Here is a 24540-nt window from a genome sequence, read left to right on the forward strand (position 1 = left end):
AAAGCTACCCCAATGTCATGCATATTTTCCAAGTTTATGGACCTTAATCAAGGCATATGATTTTGAATTAAAAATAGTCTGATTAACCATTTGGGTCCTACATGAAGTTCATAATCCAAAGATTTGGACCAAATGGTGTCCATGAACTTAGGCTATCTTAGGAACATAGAATATGCATAATTTAGAGCATCCTAGGAGAATTTCATGAAAAGTGCACATGTCTTTTAATTTAGTCCATAGCACTCAAGATTTAATATGCACAACTTATTCAAATATTTTGCATGCAATTCTCTATATAGATATTTATAAAGTTCTATCAGCATGTAGTAAACTGCGAGACCTCAAAAGATTAGGATACTAAGTGGAATATGGTCACTACTTTGAAACTGTATAAAATTTGTAAAAGATATTAGAATTTAAAATAAGTCTTATGAAGTCATGATTTCGGTTAACTAGCTAGCATGAGTGTCTATATGTTATCATTCAAAATCAACATGTAAAGCCCTAGTTAATTGCTAGCATGCATTTCACAAGAAAGGCATTCAAATCAAGCAAGCAGATCAGTAAATATAAACTACCCATCAAATAGTATAACATTTAGCAAGCAATGGATAGTGGCATTTAGTTCTTGAAAAACATCCAATATAAATTAAGCTACAATTTTTTAAAAAAATTAAGCACAATACAAATAATTGCTTATAAAAATGAATTCTTTTGAATATTCTACTCCCCCTTAGTTATGTAGCCTAAGCAATACTATCATATACTTTCAATTTTCTTCAAAAAACTTAGCCAAGGCAACAATTCTAATAAACATGACTTTGACACTTCATTCTTGGATTTAAGCTAATATTTTCTACCAAGGGGATGAGCTTATGAATTCCTTAAATTTAGTTTAACATTTGAAAATGATTAATCATTTAAGCTCAATGAGGAGTTTAGGAATATATTTCACATAACATAAGATTAATTTCCTAGAACTCAATTGTAATGCCCAGAAAAATTTGCTGATATAATAATAATATTCATAATAACACATCATCGTGACATCTCTAATACCATACATTTACATTCCCATTTTTTTTCTTCACTTTAATCATAACACATATATACATGATAATATAAATATTACATCTGCCCATTCACTACCTGTAGAAGAAAAAATAGACCTATCCATAACTGTACATACCAGAGAACTACCTCTCAACCATTATTATACCATCTCCTTAGACAGAACTATAATCCAAAACTCTAAACATTTATATAGACAGATCCAGGCTAACATTTACCCTATCTGTAATATCTACACGTTGTCTTGAGCTCCTAGGTTTGGTTACCTAGTGATCCTGAAATGTTGAAATATTAACGAGGTGAGACATGTAGAGACTCGAAAAATAATAATTAATGAAATAATAAAGGAAATGAAGGAGTTGGTTTGGCACAGGTCCAAATCGTTGACAGTTTGAGGCTATCTCAGAAAATCGTTGATGATTACAACAACTAAGAGCAATTTAAGTGCCAAATTGTCGACGGTTTTGTCAAGCCTAGGAAAACCATCCACGGTTTTGAGTTACTTCGGCTAGGTAAAGGTAAAATAGTAGAGATGATTTGGTTAAAAAGGCCAAATCGTCGACGGTTTCCCTTGCACCAGCAGCCTATATAAGGGTAAAGATCATTTTTTATGTTAAAAAAAATTAAACTCTCTCCTTTCTCTCTCTTAGGGCTGCGGCTTACATACTCTCTCTTTCTTCAATTTTCACTTGGATTCAGCCCAAATGGAAGGATTAACGTGATTTCAGGATCTGTGCTATGATTCTCTGCTATTTAGCCGGAGTGATTTTGCTGTTCAGGCTTCCCAAGCACCACTTCAAACCTGGGGTAAGAAAGTTGTTTTTCAGGTTTAATTAATTATTGGAATATGTGGGTCTTAAGAGTATTAAAATGGTAAATATTATAGGGTTGAGCTGATTGAGTTAGGGAATATGGATACAGGTTTGTGTGAGCGCCGCAGGCATAGTTTTGGGTTCCTTGCAGGAATAACTCCAGGAAACAAGTAAGGGGAATAAGTTACGTAAGTTATTTTTGAAAATTGTACTGATTAAAATATAGCATGCGATTACACGATTATAAAGTATGAAAGTTATGGGTATGGAAATTATAGTTTTACATATATGTACGTATTTTGGGAAAAGCTTGGTATTTGGGATTCAGATAAGCCCCAGAGATGAGTATATTATTATTTTACAGTAGAGACTTATAGTTTATCTCATATAGTAGGGAAAATACAGTTTTTCTCATACAGATTGTTATATTATGAATATCGCTTAAATCGTGTGGCATGAGAAATGATAGTTTTAAATATAGAGTTGACATACAGTTTTATACAAATTCATAGTATTACAATATTATACAGAACCATGATATACAATTTTATACAGATTCATAGTATTACAGTATTATACAGAACCATGATATTATAGACTTATACAGAACCATGATGTTACAAATTTATACAAAACCATGATATTATAATTTATACAGAACCATGATATTACATATTTATATAGAACCATGATATTATAGATTTATACAGAACCATGGTATTATAGTTTATACAGAATCATGGTAACACAGTAATATGTATAAATAGTATTATATAGTATTAGAACCCTGATGGACCAGAGATTTACAGAGAGAATGGTACTGTTGCTATATAGTCATAGTAGTGCAGCCACACTTTCAGATAAAGTGTTGGTAATCAGTCGATTAGGCCAGAGATGAGTAGAGGATTCCCCTAGAGTTCGGACCAGACTAGATAGGCCAATCGTACTCATAGTTATAGTTACAGATACAGATACAATTTGACTTAACCTAGTAGGCTAGCCACGATTAAGTCCAGCCTACGAGCTGCACAACCCGATCATACGAGGTTAATTCATGAATACAATTATCCATCTGGGGAAGTTTTCATAGATATATATATATATATATACATAGATTTGTGAGAGCATAATTATTTATCATAATCAAAAGTATGTTCAAATAGAAATTATGTATTTGAAATGACATATTTATGAGTTATATAGATATATATAGAGATGCCTTTACAATTACAGTTGAATTAATAGCTATGTTTTGATTATATAAAACTCATATAACACACATTGATATTAACTTATTCCCACTTACTAAGAGGTGTCTCACCCCAAGAATTCAAACATTTTAGGATGTAACGACCCGAAGAATAATGGTATTCAAATAATAAAAAGAAAGGGAATGAAAACAGGAACAGAAGGAGGCAACAGGGGAATGGATGATTTCAAAAGATTAGCAAATAAGATTCTTAGGAAAACCAATGTAAGTACTTCAAGGGTTAAATATTTATTGAAATATCTTTTGAAGCTTTCTTAGGGATTATGTGGACTTAGAGATTTTCCAAAAATCCCGGAATAAGTTTTATAAAGTTTAAAAGAAAGAGAGCAAATCAGTTTTTAACACAAAAATCAGAAAAGAAGTCAATTCAGATGACTGAACTTCAACTTTAGATGATTGAAGAATATCTTCAGATGTTTGAAGAATAAGTTCAGACGATTGAAGATTTTCTAGGAAGAAACAGCAACAGGCAGTAGCAGTTCAGATGACTGAACTTGGACTTCGGTCGTCTGAACCCGACTCTTCTATCATCTGAACCTCCTCTTCGGTTGTCTGACCCTGTGTCCAGTTAATTTTTTTTAAGGACTTGGGAACTTCAGATGACTGAACTCGAGTGTTCAGCCATCTGAACACTATTCAACGGGCAAATTTTTTTTAAAAAAATTTAATATTCTAAATATCAGTTGCTTGGGCTCCAAACTTTCTAAAAACTTGGAAATACTTCAAGGAAACTTTAGCAACAAGGAAACTCATCTGAATGCCTATAAATACATGATTTTCTAAATCAAAATACACCAAGTCTTGAAAATCTCTCATAAGCTCTCTTGCTTTCAAAGTTTCATCTTGTTCATCTCTTGCAAAATTCTGAGATTCTTGATCATCAATCCCTAAAGTTATATTGCTAATTTCTCATCTGGAGAAAAGGGAGTTTGGTGAAATCTTTGTTAAGCTTCAAAAGTGTATTTCATTCTTGATATTTAAACTTTTGAAGTACATAGTTTTGAATTGTACTAACTTGCTCTTTGTGTGAACATTCTTTGTACACAATCTTCTTATTGTTTTTCTTGTACATTTTGGATGATTCTAAGTTGTTGGATCGTTGACCAAATGAGGGTATATTGTTTGGAGAAAGAGGGCTCTAGCCTTAATAAAGGAGTGGTTGTAATCGGTGATTGTTCCACCTGGTAAAGGAACTGCAAATAGTGGAATCCTTTGGTAGGTTTTGCCAAGGGCGAGGACGTAGGCTGTGCTGAAGCCGAACCTCATAAAAGTCTCGTGTTATTCTTTCTTTTCCCTGCTCTTTATTTTTTCAGTAATATTTACAATCTGTGTGGTTGTTCTAAAATTGAAAAACTCTCAAGTATTTGGTTGTTAAATAGATCGGAAGATAATTTGTTTTCGATTGATCAACATTGATTGCGAAAACCGAAAGGGACTACGTTGGATAATCATTCTTAACTTATTAATTTGGAAGTTTGTTTAAAAGCTAAATATTGGGAGGAATTGTGCATAAGATTTTATTTAACACAAAGCTTATACTAGTACAACAAATTTTCTTATTATTGATTGAGTGGTTAATTATCTTGTTCATTGGTTGAGTTTATTAATCTTGTGGTTACGTTTAAGTATTAATTGAAGTAATAAAACAAAAGAATTAAAAGGGAAATAAAATTTTAAAATCCCAATTCACCCCCCTCTTAGGAATCTATTCCTAATTTTAGTTAGCATTCAGCGCCGCTTTTCATTCTCAGACAGATGGGCAGACAGAGAGGATAATACAAATACTTGAGGATATGCTACATGCATGTGTGCTGGATTTCGGGGGTGGTTAGACCTAGTATTTGCCACTTGTCGAGTTTGCGTACAATAATAGCTATCATGCCAGCATTAGGATGATATCGTACAAGGCTTTATATGGTAGGAGGTGTCATTCTCCATTATACTGGGATGAAGTGGGAGAAAAGCGAGTTTTGGGACCAGGGTTGGTGCAGTAGGCGTACGATACATTCGACTTATTAAAGACAAAATTAGTGCAGTTCAGAGTTGTCAGAAAAGTTATGAAGATACTTGCCACCGAGGATTAGAGTTTGACATGGGAGATCGGGTATTTTTGAATGTAGTTCCACTGAGAAGAGTTTTGAGATTTGGGAAGAAGGGTAAACTAAACCCTAGGTACATTGGCTCATTTAAGATACTTGAAAGAGTGGGGTCAGTTGCCTACAGGCTAACTTTACCACCAACTCTGTCTTAATACACAACGTATTTCATGTTTCCATGCTGAGGAAATATGTCCTAGACCCATCTCATGTGATCAGTTATGTAGAGATGGAGCTTAGGGATTCACTGGTGAATGAGGAAGCACTAGTGCAAATTTTAGACAAGAAGGAATAGGATTTGCGCACAAAGAAAATTCAGTTAGTACAAGTCCTGTGGAGGAATCAAGCCATAGAAGAAGTTTCATGGGAGCTTGAGGAGGAAATCAGATAGAAATACTAACACCTATTTAGTGGGGTACAATAAGAATCAATATTCTTCAAGTAACGACAGTTTTATTTTAATTAGTATAGAATGATGAATGTATAGTTGTATTATAGATTATAGGGTAGGTAGTGTTTTGGTTTTGAGAGAAATTTTTTTTTCTTTTATGGGTATAATTGTAATCTCCCAGAACTATTTATGTAATCACGGTATTCCTCCGCCATAAGTGAGGGTAATTAATAAAATAAGTAGCTTATTTTCCTCAATGGATGGTGTTCAACATAGATAGCAAATTTTGAGGATGAAATTTTATAAAGGGGGGAGAATGTCGAGACTCGAAAATTTATAGCCATTAAATAATAAAGAGAGAGAAAATAGGTGGAAGGAAAAGAAATTCAAAAAGGGGACAAAGCAGGGTTCGTCGACGAACTCCTTCACTGATTCATCGTACGCCACGTGTCTCATCAACGAAAATGTATCAAGAGTGGTGAAGTCAGGCCTGAAGTTCGTTGACGAAGGTTATCAGCTCGTTGACGAACTCCCTTCTTGACCTCGTCGACGAGGTGACGCGTCTCATCGATGAATCCAGGTGCATAAATATGCCAAACTCTCTCTCTCTCTCTCTAAAAATGTCCTCCCCACCTTTTCTCAAGAATTCCGGCTTCATTCTTTGCCAGTTCGACAATTGGAAGTTGCCACGTTACTCCTGAAACGATTCTCTTCAAGTCTACCGGAGTAGATCGTTGATTAGGCCAACTTGGGCATCATCCCAAAATTAGGATAAGTAGATTATTAAGGTATTTTTAGTATTAGAAGGTTTATTTGAGTCCAAATTTAGTATTATATGAGAATCTACTGGAATTTTTTGGAATAAAACTAAGTTATTATATTTTCAGGGATAGGGTGTTTTGGACCCTGCAGGCATGGTTTGAGGACCCCAATGGATTTTTTTTTAAGACTCTAGGTAAATTATAGTTTAGAAAAATTATGAGTATGAAGGTTTAGAAAATTTAGTTGATTTATTGAAAATAGGATTATATGCATTATTTCAGGATTTTGGCGATAGTACGTCATGAGCATGAGAATAGATTTTGACGAGAACCTCATAGGCAATTAGGTAAGGGAAATATGCTATGCTTGGAATGTTAGAGTATTTTTTAATAAATTATTTGATTTCCAGATTAGTATTCTGTTCAAAAATTATTTGTATATCAAAAAATACAGTAGCAGTATATGAGATATTTATTTATGTAGTTGTGTGACATGAGTCAGTATTAGACCAGTATAAGAAATATACAACTTCTAAATTATTATGTTTTATAGTATCTAAGCAAGAATATGTTTAGAAGACCTTATCATATCAGTATAGAAATAATACAACTTTCAGATTGATATGATTAAAATATTATACGGCGATATGTTTTATCAGATTTTACAAGAGTATGAATTACAATATTTATACAGATAGATATTTTATAGCATATGTAGATTACTATGATTTTTCAAAATATTGAAACCATAACACAATGTTATTATAATTTATACAACTTAGATAATAAAATATTTTCATATTAGTTTCCGGTGTTATGGTTATTTTCCGTAACACTATGGTATTACAGTTTACACAGTATAGATATTACAGCATATTCATGATTAGCTTTCAGTGTTACGGTTATTTTGGAATCATGATGAAACAGTAAGACAATTATGTATATAAGTGTTATATAATATTAGACCCCGATGAATCAGTTCAGTAAATATTCAGTTATAAAAGCACGGTACCATTGTTATTATAGGATCAGAGTGCAACCACAGATCTTAGATAGTGTGTAAAAGGTTTTTGTCAATCATACTTGGAGGGATTGCGAACTCCCTAAAAGACTAGGTTGAAGTGGTCGGTTTGACGAGATAGTTACCAGTTTCGTGCCTAAGAGAGGTTGCAGTTTGACCGGACTAAGGGTTAGTAGAGTTACAGTTGACTTACCTGGTAGGCCAACCAGGATTAAGTTCCGCCTAAGGGCCGCACAACCCTATCATGAGGGGTTAAATCATGACGTATAGTTTTCTATGGTAAATATCTCAGTTATTTATATGTACACAGATTTACAGAATATCAACAGATATAATATGATACTAGAAGTATGAAAAAGTAGAAAACTCAAATAATACAGTTAGACCTTAAATTATGATAGATGCAAATTATATTATATATTCTTTTACCAGCTTTTACAGTTTTAGATATTGTCAGTATAATATTTAATTATGAAACTCAGTTGCCATCATGAAGGATTAAATCATGACGTATAGTTTTCTATAGTAAATATCTCAGTTATGTATATGTACACAGATTTACAGAATATCAACAGATATAATATGATACTAGAAGTATGAAAAAGTAGAAAACTCAAATAATACAGTTAGACCTTAAATTATGATAGATGCAAATTATATTATATATTCTTTTACCAGCTTTTACAGTTTTAGATATTGTCAGTATAATATTTAATTATGAAACTCAGTTGCCACACACTAGTAATAATATATTTCCTCTTACTAAGCATTGTCTTATCCCAGTGATTTACTATTTTTCAGGTGATTCAGTTAGACGAGCAGATAAAGCTTGCAAATAGAGAGGGCGAGTATACTACCCTATTTGTTGGATAAGTGTATACAAGAGACAATATTTTTGAGAAAATGATACTAGGGAATATGTGTATATATGCATGTACGGTTGGAATGAGTTACTAGAATTCTGGTATTGTTTATATGGATGGACAATTTTATGTTTTTTTGCTACATAGGTATGTAATATAATAAGGTTTCCTCAGTACTCACTTGGAGTCTGAGATGTTATAACATATATTATCAGAGTATATGATTTTGTAGTTTATTTTATATAAAAAAAATGATATAAAATTTCAGGACATTACACCTAAGGTCTTTTGACTTAGATCCAAAAACCCGACGTCGGTCGACCGAAAGGCGATCACTAAGGTCTTTCTAAAATCTTGAGCTTATAGTCCTACATGCATGATATGCAGATTATTACAGACATTTTTGAATTTAAATATTACAAACTAGAATATGAAAATACAACAAGTAAATATGCGAGGGTCTTCATTTTTCTTCAAGTTGCCGCATGCCATTAATATGGTCTTACTAGTATTATCCTGCACACAAACTTGATAGATATTAAATACTGAAGTATTTGTCATAATCAAAACAGGGTATGACCGATAAGGTCAACAATATCAAATACCATAATAAATGAAAATTTGTTCCAATATAACTAAAAATTAAGAAAAATCATCTATAATTAATTTTTTTGTTCATAGATTTAATATATTTTCTATTTTCTTTTTCATTTTCTTTGATGATTGTTAGCCTTGGATCAGGTAATTTTGCTTCTTTATGACTAGTTTATGAGTCCAAGTCTAAGGAAACAATCTCTCCGCTTAAAAAATAAGGATAAGGCTGCATACACTGTGATAACCCTCTCCTTATCACTACAAAGTAGAGGATTCTTAAAAATCTCCTCAAGGCCTTATGACTTGAGTAGGCCTTTTCTTATTTGCCCTTATAACTAAACATGAAAAAGTAAGAAATTCATATTTTCCTTCCTTTTTTCCAATATTTTGCAAGTTATGAGATTCTTCCTTTGTTTTCAAGCTTCACCAAATAAATCTTTAATAAAAAAGGACACATAGTATAAGTTCAATAATTTTGAAGATACAGCAAAAGTTCACTTCATTTTGGCCACTATAATTTGTCTCGCACAAATTTTTGTCCCTTCGCCCCAACCTTGCCTTGACATCTTTCCTGCAAAATAAAATCAACTTGCCTGTACCTCTGATCGTGGAAGTGTGGGTGACAGGTCAAAAAATGTACAGAGAAAAAAAAAAAAAAAAAAAAAAGCACGCGCAAAGTGGGCTTAAAACATTAAAGGAAGAATGAAGATAAGACGTAAAGAGTGGAAGTGACTGTCACTTGACTTAATCATGCACCATTATAGAAAATGGCAGCAAACCAATGCCATGATTAACACCATGACCAATCCCAATGTAAGTCTTCCACTCCCTCCCCATGCATATATCTTCCTCTCTTCCCTCTTCCCTCTTCCCGTTTTATGTGTACCTCCCAAGTGTCTCCCCCTGGCATGTGCAGCATTAATGGTTATCGGAAACTTTCCATGGCCAATTTTGTTTGTTATCTTTCTATGCATATGTGCCAAAGTCAAATCTTCCAATGGAGCAGATACCATCTCCATTGGAAACTCTCTGTCTGGGGACCAGACCATTGTCTCTGCCCGTGGAGAGTTTGAGCTTGGTTTCTTCAAACCAGGTAACTCTTCATACTACTACATAGGCATCTGGTTCAAGCAGGTTTCTGTCCAAACAGTAGTCTGGGTTGCAAACAGGGATAAACCTGTCTCTGATAAATACAAATCAGAACTCAAGATCACAAATGGTAATTTGGTTCTTTTCGATGAGTCTCACATCCCAGTATGGTCAACAAATGTCCAACCCACCAGTTCAGATTCTACAAAAGCAGTTCTTTTTGACACCGGAAATCTTGAACTGAGAGATGGGGTTCACTCATCTGAAACAATGTGGCAAAGTTTTGATCATCCAACAGATAAAATGCTGCCTGGCATGAAGGTCGGATTGGACAAGCGTACCAAAAAGATGAGGCATCTTACTTCATGGAGAAGTCCAGCAGATCCAGCCACCGGAATCTTCTCCGTAGGACTCGACCCAGCAATGACCAGTCAGTACATCATATCGTGGAATAGGTCAGTGAAGTATTGGGCTAGTGGAAAGTGGGATGGTTTTAAGTATGCATCTGCTCCTGAAATGAGAACAAACTATATGTTCACTGACATAGTATTTGGTTACAACCATACTGATAATGGAAATGAGACCTATTTCACATTTTGGTGTTACAAAAACTCCACAAAACTAAAAGCTATGTTTGCAATGGATGCGTACGGATTTCTTCAAAAGTTGACCTGGATGGACTCTGACCAGCAGTGGTTTGTGTTTTGGTCCCGACCCACACAACAGTGTGAGGTATATGGCCTCTGCGGGCCTTTCGGGACTTGCAATCAGAAGACCGAAGATTTTTGCAGCTGTTTGCCAGGTTTCACGCCAAGCTCTCAAAAAGATTGGGAACTGAAAGTTTGGTCTGATGGCTGCCAAAGAAAAGCTAATTTGCAGTTCAGCAACGACACTTCTAATGAAGGGAAGGATTGGTTTTTACCAATGCCTAACATGAGATTGCCTGCGAATCCGCAATTATTGCAGGTTAGTAGCGCCGGGGAATGCCAATTGGCATGCTTAAACAACAACTCGTGCACTGCTTATGCTTTTGACACAGATGGGTGTTCGACTTGGATGGGGAATCTCTTAAACCTACAGCAACTATCAGAAGATGATACAACCACTTCTGGACAAACGCTCCACATCAGACTTGCTGCTTCCGAGTTCTCCAGTAAGCATTGCAAGGGAACAGTAATTAAATTTGAAGTCGGCTCATTTGCTGGAGCAGCAGCCCTCTTGGGCCTTCTTTTGGTTGCAGTGTTGAAATGGAGAAGTTTCGGCAGAACAAGAAAGGTAGTGGATGGTTTGTTGGTGCATTTTCAGTACAGAGATTTACAGAATGCAACAAAAAAATTTTCAGAAAAATTGGGGGGAGGAGGTTTTGGTTCTGTTTTCAAGGGGATATTGCCAGATTCAACAGTCATAGCTGTGAAGAAGCTAGAAAGCATCAGCCAAGGGGAGAAGCAATTCCGATCAGAAGTCAGTACGATCGGAACAACCCAACATGTTAATCTTGTTCGGCTTCGTGGGTTTTGCTCTGAAGGTTCCAAAAGATTGTTGGTCTACGATTACATGCCAAACCATTCTTTAGCATCCCATCTTTTTCATGAAAAGCATTCGGAGGTTTTAACATGGAGGACAAGGTACCAAATTCTGTTGGGGACAGCTAGAGGATTGACCTATCTTCATGAGAAGTGTAGAGACTGTATTATACACTGTGACATAAAGCCGGAAAACATTCTTCTAGATGCTGAATTCTGCGCAAAAATAGCAGATTTTGGCCTAGCAAAGCTTCTGGGGAGGGAGTTCAGCCGTGTACTGACCACCATGAGAGGTACTAGAGGCTACCTTGCGCCAGAGTGGATTTCTGGAGTACCCGTATCTGCCAAAGCTGATGTCTTTAGCTACGGCATGATGCTCTTTGAATTGATATCGGGAAGGAGAAACTTTATGCAATCTGAAGATTCGACAGTTGAATTCTTCCCAAGTTGCGCTGCAAAACAAATCACTGATGGTGGTGATGTGCTTTGCTTGTTAGACCATAGGCTGGAGGGAACAGCTGATGCAGATCAGCTGTCCAGAGTTTGTAGAGTAGCATGTTGGTGCATCCAAGATGATGAAACTCACAGGCCTTCAATGGGTCGGGTAGTTCAGATCCTTGAGGGCATTTTGGATGTGAGCCTTCCTCCACTACCAAGATGTGTTCAAGCATTTACTGAAAAGCAAGAAAGCATGGTTTTCTATGCTGTGTCATCCTCGAGCCAAAGATCTCAAGCACGCAGAAAAGCATCAACAGCTGAGATAGGGAATCACGTTGTGAACACGTCCGAGCTGAGACTTGAAGAAGGCAGTTGAGGATGCATTGGGAAACTTTTGAATCTAGCCAAATAACCTTTGTCTGTTTTTCTTATCATAGCATCGTACCTTTATTATGTGGCCGCTATTTTTCTAGCATCATATTGTTGGTTGTTGATCACGGCTTCGTTCTATTTGTTAGCCGCGCTGCCAGGCAGCATCTCTAGAGTGATGCTCTTGTTCTGCTTTTGTTCTTATAATTGCCTGCTGTGCTTCTGTTGAAGTTATTAAATCTGGTTTTTGTTGATGGCTTTTCTCTGTGGACAAAGTAATGTTTCTTCTGCCATCGAGATTTTGTTGTTTACTTGTTTCAGCTTGATAATGGAGCAACTTATTCCATGTCTAGCTCAATGGTTTGGGCAAAACAAAACCCTACCTAGGATTTGGTGTAAAAGAGAATTAGTGAATTAAAAAAGAAAGAAATAGAGATCAAGTGCTCTGGTAAGGGGATGGTCTATCAAGGCTAAACCCAGGGAAAAGAGAAACAACGTAACTTCTGAAAATTTTTATTTCAAAAAAATATAGACTGTCTAACTAAAACAATTAGAACCCTTATGCATAAAACTCTAATGGGAGGGGGGAAAAAAATCCTAGCCCTTTAAATAGGTTTTCGACGTTAATCACCGATCGCTGATTCCCAATCGCAAAGCCGCTTGCGCCTCTCTCTCTCTCTCTCTCTGCACCATCGCTGGTTCCTTTTTGTTCGCCGCCATTGCTTTTGTTCCATCCCCGGTCGCCGCCGTTGCTTCCGTTCCACGCTTCATTGCCGATCTCTCCAGCACTGACTTCTCCAGGCTCTGACCAATGACTCTCTACCTCCTTTGACACAAAGCAGATCAGATCATCGTCGCCAGACTACGTGCAGATCTTCTCTGCAATTTTTCTAACTCCCGACGGCTACTACCATCCTCAGCTCTCCGTCGTCATCCGTTCTCGCCACCACCGACAATATTCCTGCTGATCAATCTCAGATCTGCACATTATCTTTCTCAAATCTCCAAATACTAAGGTCACTCACGGGTGAACCAATTTCCACGCAACACTGAAGCCCAAATTATACGACTTTTTTCCCGTTTTATAATTAAAAAGAAATAAAATATAAAATAACACTCTCGTTGAAAAAATTTTTTCCAAAATAATATTTACATAATCTCGCAGTTTCATGTTGTGAGATTTAAACTCATGGACCGCTCTACTTTCGACGCGTGGTAATGAGAGAAATAACGGGCAGGTGACGCGTGGCGACGCTGGACCAAATCTCGTAACTTAGAGCTGCGAGATTTAATGAGGGCATTGAACTGGAACGTGACGCGTGGTGGAAATCTCGCAGGACCAAGCAACGAGATTTGCGTCTGAAATCCATTCGCATGGTGACACGTGGTAAATCTCGTAGGATAGTCCTACGAGATTTGTTTCGTCTGCTCAAATCCTTCTCGAGCTCTCTCAGAAGATAATATCGCAGAAGAGTTGCAAAGGACCGTTCGAGTTGAGCTTGCAGAGAGGACCGTTCAAGATGGCAGGTTATCGTTCGAGGTGGCAGGTGACCGTTCGGGTGAAGGCGAGGCTATTTAAGGGCCGAAGATGGGGTAGGTTTTTTTTTTTTTTTTTAGAAAAAAACGTGAATATATTATTTTACTTACTGAGATTTATTTTCTATTTTGAGTTGGTTTTGTTTCATATTTTCGTTTCAACTATTTGGGTTCGTTGCTGTATTTAGAGGAAGGTTAGTTTTTTTAATTTACTAAATTAATTTACGTGCAATTTTAGTGAAAGCAATGAAGTATCATAAGATCCATAAATATATCTATATTTATAAACCTGAATTTTCTTCACAAATCAGTTACCCATGCCATGTATGTTTGTGTCTCTCTTAGTATGTGTATATACTCTGTGTGCATAATGATCTGTAGAACTTGATATTACTGTACACTTAGGGCCTATTTAGTTCTTGAAAATGAATTCTTTTTTTCCATTTTCAGGTTTATTATTACTATTTTTAGAAATTCAATGTTTAATTTCAATTGTGTCACTTGAGTAGTTTTGACTATTTCAGTTTATAAAATTTATTTATTATTTGCTTAATTGATATTACTTAAGATTCTATGTTTCATAATAAAAAATCGAACTGCAACATCAAACCAAACCAAATCGAAAAATTGGTTAACCATTTCTTTGGTTCAATTTTGGTCACAAAATTTTAATTTTTTTCATTTATCAGTTTGGTTTTTATTTGGTCCATTCAATAATCACAATTAAGCAAACCAAACCAATATACTATAAATATATATATATAATGCATATGATGTATAATATCATTTAAATTTTTAATAATTTAATCTTGAATATTTTAAATTAAAAAAAGTATATTGATCTAATATTCATGCTTCAAATTTTATGTTAAATATTTTAAATTTACATATTCATTATTATCAAAGAAAAAATACTTTTTGTAGTGTCTTTAAATTTTCAAATTATACTTAACAGTTCGGTTCAATTAAACATGGAAATTAATTTAAAAATCTATCAACCGAATTTCAATTACCATTTTAAGCGAACTGATTTCAATTCGCATTTTGTAAAGAATCGAAACATCGGTTCGGTTAACGGTTCGAGGGCATTGTTCAGTTAACCAAACTATGCCCAACATTTGTAGATAGTACTTTTTATTTTCAAGGAGATAAAAAATTTTTAAATCGAAAAAGAAATTTATTCTTTTGACATGCATATATGCAAATAAAAGGGCTATATATTTCAAGATTATCGTACATTATGTTGAAATATAAAAGGATTGATTACATTAAATAAGATAATTCGCTTAAATGAAATTGCTTAAATTTTAAATATCAATACGGCACCACGAGCTGACATCGCGTGATGACATTCTTTTAAATATCAAGAAGGAAGTTGAAGGCGACCGGACATCGCGTGACGACGTTCAACCGGTCTAGAGGCACTTTTAGCATCACAACTGCACAGTTGGGACCTCATAAAGGAAACAATGTGCAAACCCTGCGCATTCAGGATTTGCACGTCTGCTCATGTGGGAAGTGGCAAGCCTTGCACTTTCCATGCTCCTACCTTCTTGCTGCATGTGTGGAGACACTACTGAACGCCATGCAGTACGTTGAGCCTTGTTGGAGCACCGCCGAACATTATGCGACATATGCGGCGGATTTTCAACGGATTATGCACGAGGAGTACTGGCCAGCATCGTCGTTGTCGACTATACAGGCAAATCCAGCTTATGCTCGACATAAAGGTCGTCCTAGGAGCTCCCGTATACACAATGAGATGGACGCTAGGGAAGGTAGGAAGAGGAGCACGTGCAATATATGTCATCAAGAAGGACATAATCGCACAAGGTGTCCGAGAAGGACCCACTCGGGCGATGCAATTGGACCGTCGCGTTGATGTCGTATGCAGTTTGACACTCTTTCACACCCTTCTTTTTTTTTTTTTTTTTTTGTATATAACTATTCTGATGCAACGATGCATTTTACAAGATTGATCCAGGGCCGTCTGATCCGAGCGACTTGACGATGGGCGATTATCACAGGGCCAGCCGAGTGTGGGCTGATGGGCATGCGGAGCCCTTGTTCTGCCGAGGGGGCACGCAGTTTACGGAACGTTGGTTAGAGGCAGACCCCCTCATTGTTTAGCTGATACGCGATGCGGGGTTTTATGGCATTTATCAGATTGCTCATATCCATCTTGATTGGCATCTTGTCACAACATTGGTGGAGCGATGGAGACCTGAGACGCACACGTTCCACCTACCTCATGGCGAGGCCACCGTCACATTACAAGACGTAGCTATTTTGTTCAGGTTGCCGATTGATGGGCGAGCCATCACTGGTCGCACTGCCGGACTAGTGGAGGGACCTACAGACCGTCAGGGTCGACTCGCCCTGCGTACTATATGCGAGCGTTTGTTAGGTGTCATTCCGCCTGACAGCGAGTTGGTTGGTGCACGCATCCGTATGCGGTTCCTCGAGGGGGATGCGTTTTGTGAGCTCCTGACACATGCAGATTTTCAAACGATAGCATGCCACGCACGAGCCCACTTGTTGCGTTTGATTTGTGGGGTGATCTTCTCTGATGTTTCTGGCAGTTATGCGCATCTGATGTTCCTTCCACTTCTTGAGGACTTCGGAGCGTGTCACTCGTACAGTTGGGGGTCCGCCACTTTGGCGTGGTTGTACAGGGAGATGTGTCGCGCAGCGCACCACTCGAAGACACAGATTGCGGGCCACCTTCGCTTACTCCAGGTTTGGGCTTGGGAGAGATTTCCTTCATTCCTGCATACGCGGCGAGGTTTCCTGCAGATTGAGAGGGGTCAGGACGGTTGTCCTGTTGATCCTCTCCCACTCGCATACCGGTTAGTACAAATTTTATTTATCCCTCCTCATTCACTTGATAACTATTACGAATACCAATTCGTAATACATAGTAGTTTTGCATTTGGGAACTTACGTTTCATCTAATACAGATGGAGGGACGACTTGAGGGCATCGATGGTTGCGCTTCACACATTGCCCTAGTACAGGTTCAAGTTAGACATGCACTGGGAGCATGAAATATAAATCAGTTAAAGTATAGCACATGATATTCTTTCTTTCTTTCAATTGTGTATAGTCCGCTTATCTTTTTATTTTGTCTAAGTGCAGTTTTTATGGATGCCCTACACGGAAGAGATTTTAGCCGACACGCCGCCTGACTATGCAGACGGGAGGGACCTGTGGGTAGCTCGAGTGCCACTCATATGCTTTCATATTATTGAGTGGTATCTCGCCGATCGAGTCATGCGACGGTTCGGGTTTCGACAGGTCATTCCCGCCCCATTTATGACTTTGGGGGTAGATATTGTTGGGGACAATCACCACGCCATGGATGGGCGCGGTCGAGGGGTCACGGATCGGTTGAGTACACACGCGATATTCGTCACTGCGTGGGAGCATCGGCGAGACTACATTGTATTAGGAGTGGCGGAGCATGGTCCGATGCGTCTAGATGACCTATACTTCACTTGGTATAGGTCTATCACACGCTGCTTCGTCGACAGGACCGCTGCTGTATATTTGAGCCTCATAAGAAGACTAATGCCACAACTCATTTTATGATATATACGTTCCGATTTGAATGCGTTAATAATATATGTTCATATCTTGTAGGCTGACATAGTCATTGAGGCAGACCAGATCTCGTCAGATCTAGCGATCCACCGATTGATGAGTGCTGCACTGGACCTCGTCCACGAGGACGGTCGACGGATCCCAGAACGAGGAGGTCGACCTGATGTACCAGCACGAGGAGGTCGAGCAGCTCTGGTATGAGGAGGACGACATGCCTCCTCTAGTCGTCCAGGGACTCCCATGTCCTCCCCACCACTCGTACAGGTCGAGTACTTGTTCGGCCCGTCAGCGCCTTATGCGCCTTCCACTGCAGCTGATATTGCTGGACTGTCGAGTAGACCGAATGATGCCCCATCCGACTCTGCTGCTACCCCATCTATGTCATTTTTATTGGACGATCTTTTCGATGGGGTGAAGGTCGATGCACCCCCTATGCTGTCTCATTCTCGTCCCGAGACATCGTATCGTTTCTCACCGCGTGCGCTCCGCATGGATGATGATGATTATGCAGCACCTATTGGGGGAGAGGATCCACATCCAGGACGACGGGACAGGACAGCTGATGATGCTGACTAGCAGGGAGAGGGTAGACGCAGACGGCAGCCACCACGACCCCGGAGACGACCTCACTGCGGCACGGAGTAGTTTAGCATTATTTTAATTGCATTTTATTTGTATGTATATCATTGATTGTTTTGATTTCATTTGTAAATAATTGATTATTTTTTTTGATTCTTTTGTATATATCATTTAATAATTCGTATTTCTAAAGAATTCAATACTGCCAAATATAAAAAATGAGACATAATTCGTATCGCTAAAATTTGTATGTCTAGTTAAGTTAATTCTTTAAATTGAATTGTCTTAACCCTCTCAAAATTCGTATTGCTAAAATTTGTATGGTATTTGGTTAATGGATTTTATTTTTCGTGGCGTATTTAGTGTCGTGGGTAGTCAAAGTAAGATTTCTTGTGTATTAAAAAAAAATAGCTTGAATTTTTTTTAAGATAATTTTCGTATAATTTTCCAAGACTATGAAAACAAATTAGACATTTAAGTGTGCGTGGAAACTAGTGTCATAGGTGTTTAAGACTATTTATTATATTTAACTGTAATCGAGTTTTAATAAATAACTTTTTAATAAAACAATTTTATACCTTATCTCAAAATAGTAAATTAAATAAGAATATTCTACCTACCCATATGATAGTATCCTAAGATAATTTTTGTATAATTTTAATCATTTTTCAGTTAAATTCCAATAGATTAGTACTTTGTTTTGTTGGGTCTCATAACAATTAAACACATTGTTAATTTTTTTAAAATATAATCAATAAGTTATAAAAATGCCTAGTAATTATAATGCTGCAAAATATTAATTGGATGTAATATTTAAAATTAACAATGTGTTTTATTTAAATTTAATTATGATTACATTTAATTATAATTTAAAATATAAAATTTAAGTTTATCAATTTTATAAACTTAAAATTAAAATATAACAATTGTTTAATTGTTAAAATATAACTTTCCCTTATAAATTTAAAATTTAATTAAATTTAAATTTTTTAAAGTTATAATTTAAATTTAATTATAACTTTCCTTTTTTACAAATTTAAATTTAAATTTGTCTTGCAAAATGTTTAATTGTTAATTTTAAATATTACATCTAATAACATTTTTCAGCATTATAATAACTAGGCATTTTTATAACTTATTGAGAAATTGATTTTTTCCAATTATATTTTTAAAAAATTTTGAAATAATGCAAATTATTTTGTCATACTCATATAATTAGTTGGCCCAAAGCATCAAAGCAGTCAATTCGGAATTTTTGTTCGGTCTCTAATCCACTTATTTGACTTTAATCATTATATTAATCATATATATATATATATATATATTATTTACTAAATTAATGTCATTTTAAAATATCATTTTATTAAGGACAAATTTTGTTATTCCACATGCATTTAATAGTTAACTAACAAAATATTCATTCCGTCAATAAAATTAAATTATAAGAAAATTTTTAGTATTTTTTTTAAAATTCAGGGGTTAGAATCATATTCTTTTATGTAAATATTTTCTTTTTAAAATTATATATTTAAAATTTAAAAATTTAAATTTAAGTTTAAATTTAAATTTAACTTTAAATTATATTTATAAGGGAAAGTTATGATTAAATTTATTAAAAGGGAATGTGTTTACCACGTGTCACAACGCGGATGGATTTCAAGCACAAATCTCGCATCTTGGTCCTGCGAGATTTGCACCACGCGTCACGTTCCAATTGGATGCCCTCATTAAATCTCGCGGCTTCGAGCTGCGAGATTTGGTCCAGCGTCGCCACGTGTCACCTGCCCGCTGTTTCTCTCCTTGCCACTCGTTGAAGGCAGAGCGGCCCATGAGTTTAAATCTTGTAGCATGAAGCTGCGAGATTACGTGAGCATTATTTTGGAAAAAATTTTCCCAATCAGAGTATTATTTTATATTTTATTTCTTTTTTATTATAAAACGGGAAAAAACTCCAGATTATACCCATATTCATCTTTAAAAAAAAAAAACCTCTTTTGTTTGTCTCCACGGCTACCAATATTGCAGGCACTGATAATTTTGATGATCCAAGTCATGTTTTTTATCTCAGTAATTCCAACAATCCTATCATCATCTTGCTTTCCAATCTCTTAACTAAAACCAACTACAACACATGGGGTTAATCCATGGTCATTGCCCTCAGCACCAAGAAAAAGGTTGGCTTCATTGATTGTACCATAATCCAGCCCTCCAAGACCTCTTATGCCGAGTATCAACAATGGAATCGTTGCAATGACATGGAAAAAGCATGGCTTTTCAATTCTCATTCAAAAAAAATTTCTACTAGTGTTCTCTTTTGTGATTTTACTCAAGATATTTGGATAGATTTGAAGGGAGTGTTTTTCTCAAGTTAATGGTCCTAGGATGTATCATCTTGAACAAGAAATCCGTAAGCTTGTTCAAGGTAATACGTTAGTGGCTACCTATTTTACAAGGCTGAAATTGTTATGGTATGAGTAGTCGTCTCTTCAGTCTAATCTTTTTAAGGGAGATATTGCTCCATACAAATAGTACCAGTGCACCATGAAGTTCCTTATGGGACTTAATGAATCCTATGGTGCTATTCGCGGACAGATTCTCTTGATGGATCCTTTGCCCATGATCAACCGAATCTATAGTTTAGTTCTTCAAGAAGATTGTCAACGAAACATCCAAACTCCCTCACTTGTTGATGCGGTTGCATTAGCTGCAAAAGGTATTCTCCCCACCCTAAAAGATGGCAAGCCGTTCTGCAAGGCCAGACCAAAGTGTACTCACTGTCACAAAGAAGGTCATATTGTGGATCGCTACTACTTCATCCAAGGGTTCCCATCTGGACCCCGTAAAACTAGCTCGGGTTCCAAACCAAGTGCACACTAGGTCTCTTCCGTTGACAACAATTCGTCCACTAGCAGTCTTCATTTTACTCCACATCAATGCTAATAGCTTTTAGCCTTGCTCCACTCCCAGTCATTGCCTATGGCAAACCATATAGGCACTACTGAGTATTTATCAGGTATATTCTCCCATCCTTCGTCCGAAAGTCTTTGGATTCTTGACAGTGGAGCCACCGATCACATGGCGCGCTCTCCCACTGACTTAACCTATTTTATTCCTGTTTCTAGTCGCACAGTACAACTACCTAATGATTCTTATGCTGTGGTAACACATACTGCGATACCCCGTGGAAGAAAGATTTAAAAATAATTTGATGTTACTAATCATATCAATAAGGTGAACATTTCTTTTCGGGAGCCTTTACATAAGAACTCTACGATTAAGCATGCATGGCTTGGAGTAATCTTAGGATGGGTGACCTTCTGGGAAGTTTTTTCAAGAAGTGTGTGAATGAGGATAAAACACACTGCAAAGGACATGTGTTGGTCTATGGAGCTATTCATTCGTCCGATAAGGCCCGACCCCTTGTTGTCTGGTCCAAGTGGAGGAGGAAAGATGCAGTGCTCCCTGGCAGACCCAGGTTGGGGTGTTACAAAATGGTATCAGAGCAATTACCTAACTAGAAGTGTGATGAGATTCACATTGCTTGGGTTTGGAAATGTGGGTTCGCAATGAGAACGTTGCATTTTGTAAGTGGGGGAGAATGTGATACCCCATGGAAGAAAGGTTTAAAAAGAATTTGATGTTACTACCCATATCAATAAGGTGTAACTTTCTTTTCGAGATTCTTCCCATAAAAATTCCACGATTAATTGTGATTGACTTGGAGTAATATTAGGATGGGTAACATTCTGGGAAGTTTTCTCAGGAAGTGTGTGAGTGAGGACAAAACACACTGAAATGACATGTGTTGGTCTGTGGAGCTAGTCATTAGTCCAATAAGGCCCGCCCCCTATTGTGTGGTCCAGGTGGAGGAGGAGAGACACAGTGCTTGTGACAACCCGAATAATAATGAGATTTAAATAATAAAGAGGAAGGGAAATAAAAACAGTAACAGAAGGAGGAAATCGATGACATCGCACTTTGGAAGGAATAACCGAGAGAAATTATCAGGGCTTCGTCGACGAACACAGGGAATTCATCGACGAGGGTATAAGAGGGCCTCGTCGATGAAGCCAAGTTTCGTCGACGAGAAAATACCGAGAGAGGTTTTGGAGAGTTTGAATTTTGTCGATGAGGAATGAGTTTCGTTGACGAAATTATTAAATGACTCATCAACGAGATGACGTGGCTTGTCAACGAATCTAGCCTTAGAAATAGAAAAAAACTCAGATTTTTGATGAAATTCAACGTAAAAATTTCCTCTCTCTCCTCCCTTCGGCTCCTTCTCCTTCTCTTTTTAATTTCGGGTTGGATTTATGCTGGTTCGACGATCTGAAGTCACTATGACGCTCCTGGAGAAGTTCTCTCCATATCTGTTAGAGCGGATCGTCAGTAGAGTTGAGTTGAAACTCGTCCCTAAGTTAAGGTAAGACTTTTTATGTCAAATTTGGTCTTTCCGTAGTTATAAGAAAGATTATTTATGAAGAAATACTGATGTTTGAATGTGGGGGTTGTCGTTTTTAGGGCTTTGATGAGGAAACCCTACGGGTGTTAGACCAGGATATTTTAGGGGCTTTCTCAGTAGTCAGGTAAGGGAATAAACTAAAGCAGTTATTTTCCACTCGTATTATTATTATTATTATTATTATTATTATTATTATTATTATTATTATTATTATTATTATTATTATTATTTATTAGCAAATTAATTTTCAAGAAAGCAAGCATGATATTTGACTGTTATTAAGAAAATGTATGTTATTGGGAAAATACTGTTGTTGTACGAGAATTATGATTTTAGAATGAAATATATGATTTACCCAGCTTTGTGTGGCATGAATGTTATTTTTCATGAAAAATATTATGATATGCAAGATTTTACGAGTAAAGCATGTTTTCAGGAATTATGAAATAATGCAGTACATTATAGTTTTGAAAATACATGATAATTGATTTACTTTCAAAATGATATGTATGAGATATTCGGCGCAAGATCGTGTTTTACGTATGATTTCGGCATGAGGCTGTATTTATGAAATGTTTGGCACAAGGCCATATTTATGAAATTATGAAAGATGCTATATTATCATGTATTATATGTTATCAGAACCCGGATGTTAGTTTAGTTCAATTCAGGAGCACGGTACCGTAACTTATAGATCAGATATCTATGATCAGATTGGTGCTAACCTCAAGAGGGGGTGGGAGATGGATAGTCGATGTGGCTTTCATTAGAGTGTGGACGTCCACCTGGCGGTCCGAACCAAGTTGTGGCGGGCCCATCGTACTTATAGACATTTTTGACTCGACAGTGGTCGACCAGCCATTGTCAGGTCCTGCCTTCGGGTTGCACAACCCATCATGGGAAGTAATACATGACATCAGCTAACTATTCATCTTGGGTATGTTTTCAGTTTTATCAGTTATAACAGATGTTTTATGTACGATATGATTTATTAGCAAATATGAAAGTATATGATTATTCAGTACGTTATGATGAACGTTTCTAGAAATATGAAATGTATTGTATATGTATAATTGCCATAAATATTCATGTTGTCACATAGCTGCATTTAGTTTATTTTCCCTAACTGAGAAGTGTCTCAGCCCCGAACCTAATTAATTTTTCAGGAGACCCTGAGAGACTAGCGAGTCGTGGCCACCGTTGAGCTTATTGAGTTACCCCACTAGGAGGGTAAGATTTTGTACTAGGATCAGGATTTTGTTGTTGTGAGATCCTAGTTATATTTGGAATGTTATGGGAGATTGAATATATATATATATATATATATATATATATATGTTGTTTTGATGTAAGTAGACTCTGGTATTATGAATTTTATGATTGGATGGTTGTAATTTTATACTTATTGCTGCTTAGGCTTCCGCTGTGATTGATAGGTGTCCCCGCTACCCACGGGTTCAGGTTGACTTTTCTATTTATTATGTTTCATTTTATATTATGATTTTTTAGGTCGTTACAGTTTGGTATCAGAGCCTAGGATAGTACGTTTTGTAGACTCTAGAGTGCAGCAGTAATAATACCAGAGTATAGGATAATGTAACGTCCTCAAAATTCATACCATTTATATATATATATATATATATATATTTTCATATCCATACCTAAGCAGCGGAAACACATATCATGCAACCATTCACATATTTACTATACAATACCAGAATCCAGTATATATAGACTTTAACCATACGAAAATACCCCTCCAGCATCATCTACTCAAAAAAAAAAAAAAATATACACAACTTTGTCAGAACTCACCCTATAACCAGGGTAATCAAACGACACTCTATCCGCGAGCCTGATCTGCTCGCCTAACTGGCTCACCTGAAAAATATTAAAGTAATAGGGTGAGTCGACGCTTAGTAAGTGGAAATATGTTATTACTAGTGTGTGACAACTAAGTCAAGGATACTTTAAAATAATAACTGAACTGTAATGCAATAAATCATCTGTAAAGCATATTTTTCTTTCACAATTTAAAATATATTGTATTATCTGAATTTTC

General features: G+C 36.5%; 1 protein-coding gene across 1 annotated transcript; it reads left to right on the forward strand.

The window, feature by feature from the left end:
* Positions 1–9312: 9312 nt before the first annotated feature.
* LOC131164330 (G-type lectin S-receptor-like serine/threonine-protein kinase At2g19130) lies at positions 9313–12552 on the forward strand. The gene has a single exon (XM_058121439.1). The coding sequence runs from the start codon at positions 9630–9632 to the stop codon at positions 12303–12305; it is 2676 nt and encodes an 891-aa protein (XP_057977422.1). The 5' UTR covers positions 9313–9629; the 3' UTR covers positions 12306–12552.
* The last annotated feature ends 11988 nt before the right edge of the window (positions 12553–24540 follow it).

This window comes from Malania oleifera, chromosome 9 (assembly GCF_029873635.1).
Source record: "Malania oleifera isolate guangnan ecotype guangnan chromosome 9, ASM2987363v1, whole genome shotgun sequence".
Taxonomy (NCBI): Eukaryota; Viridiplantae; Streptophyta; class Magnoliopsida; order Santalales; family Ximeniaceae; genus Malania; species Malania oleifera.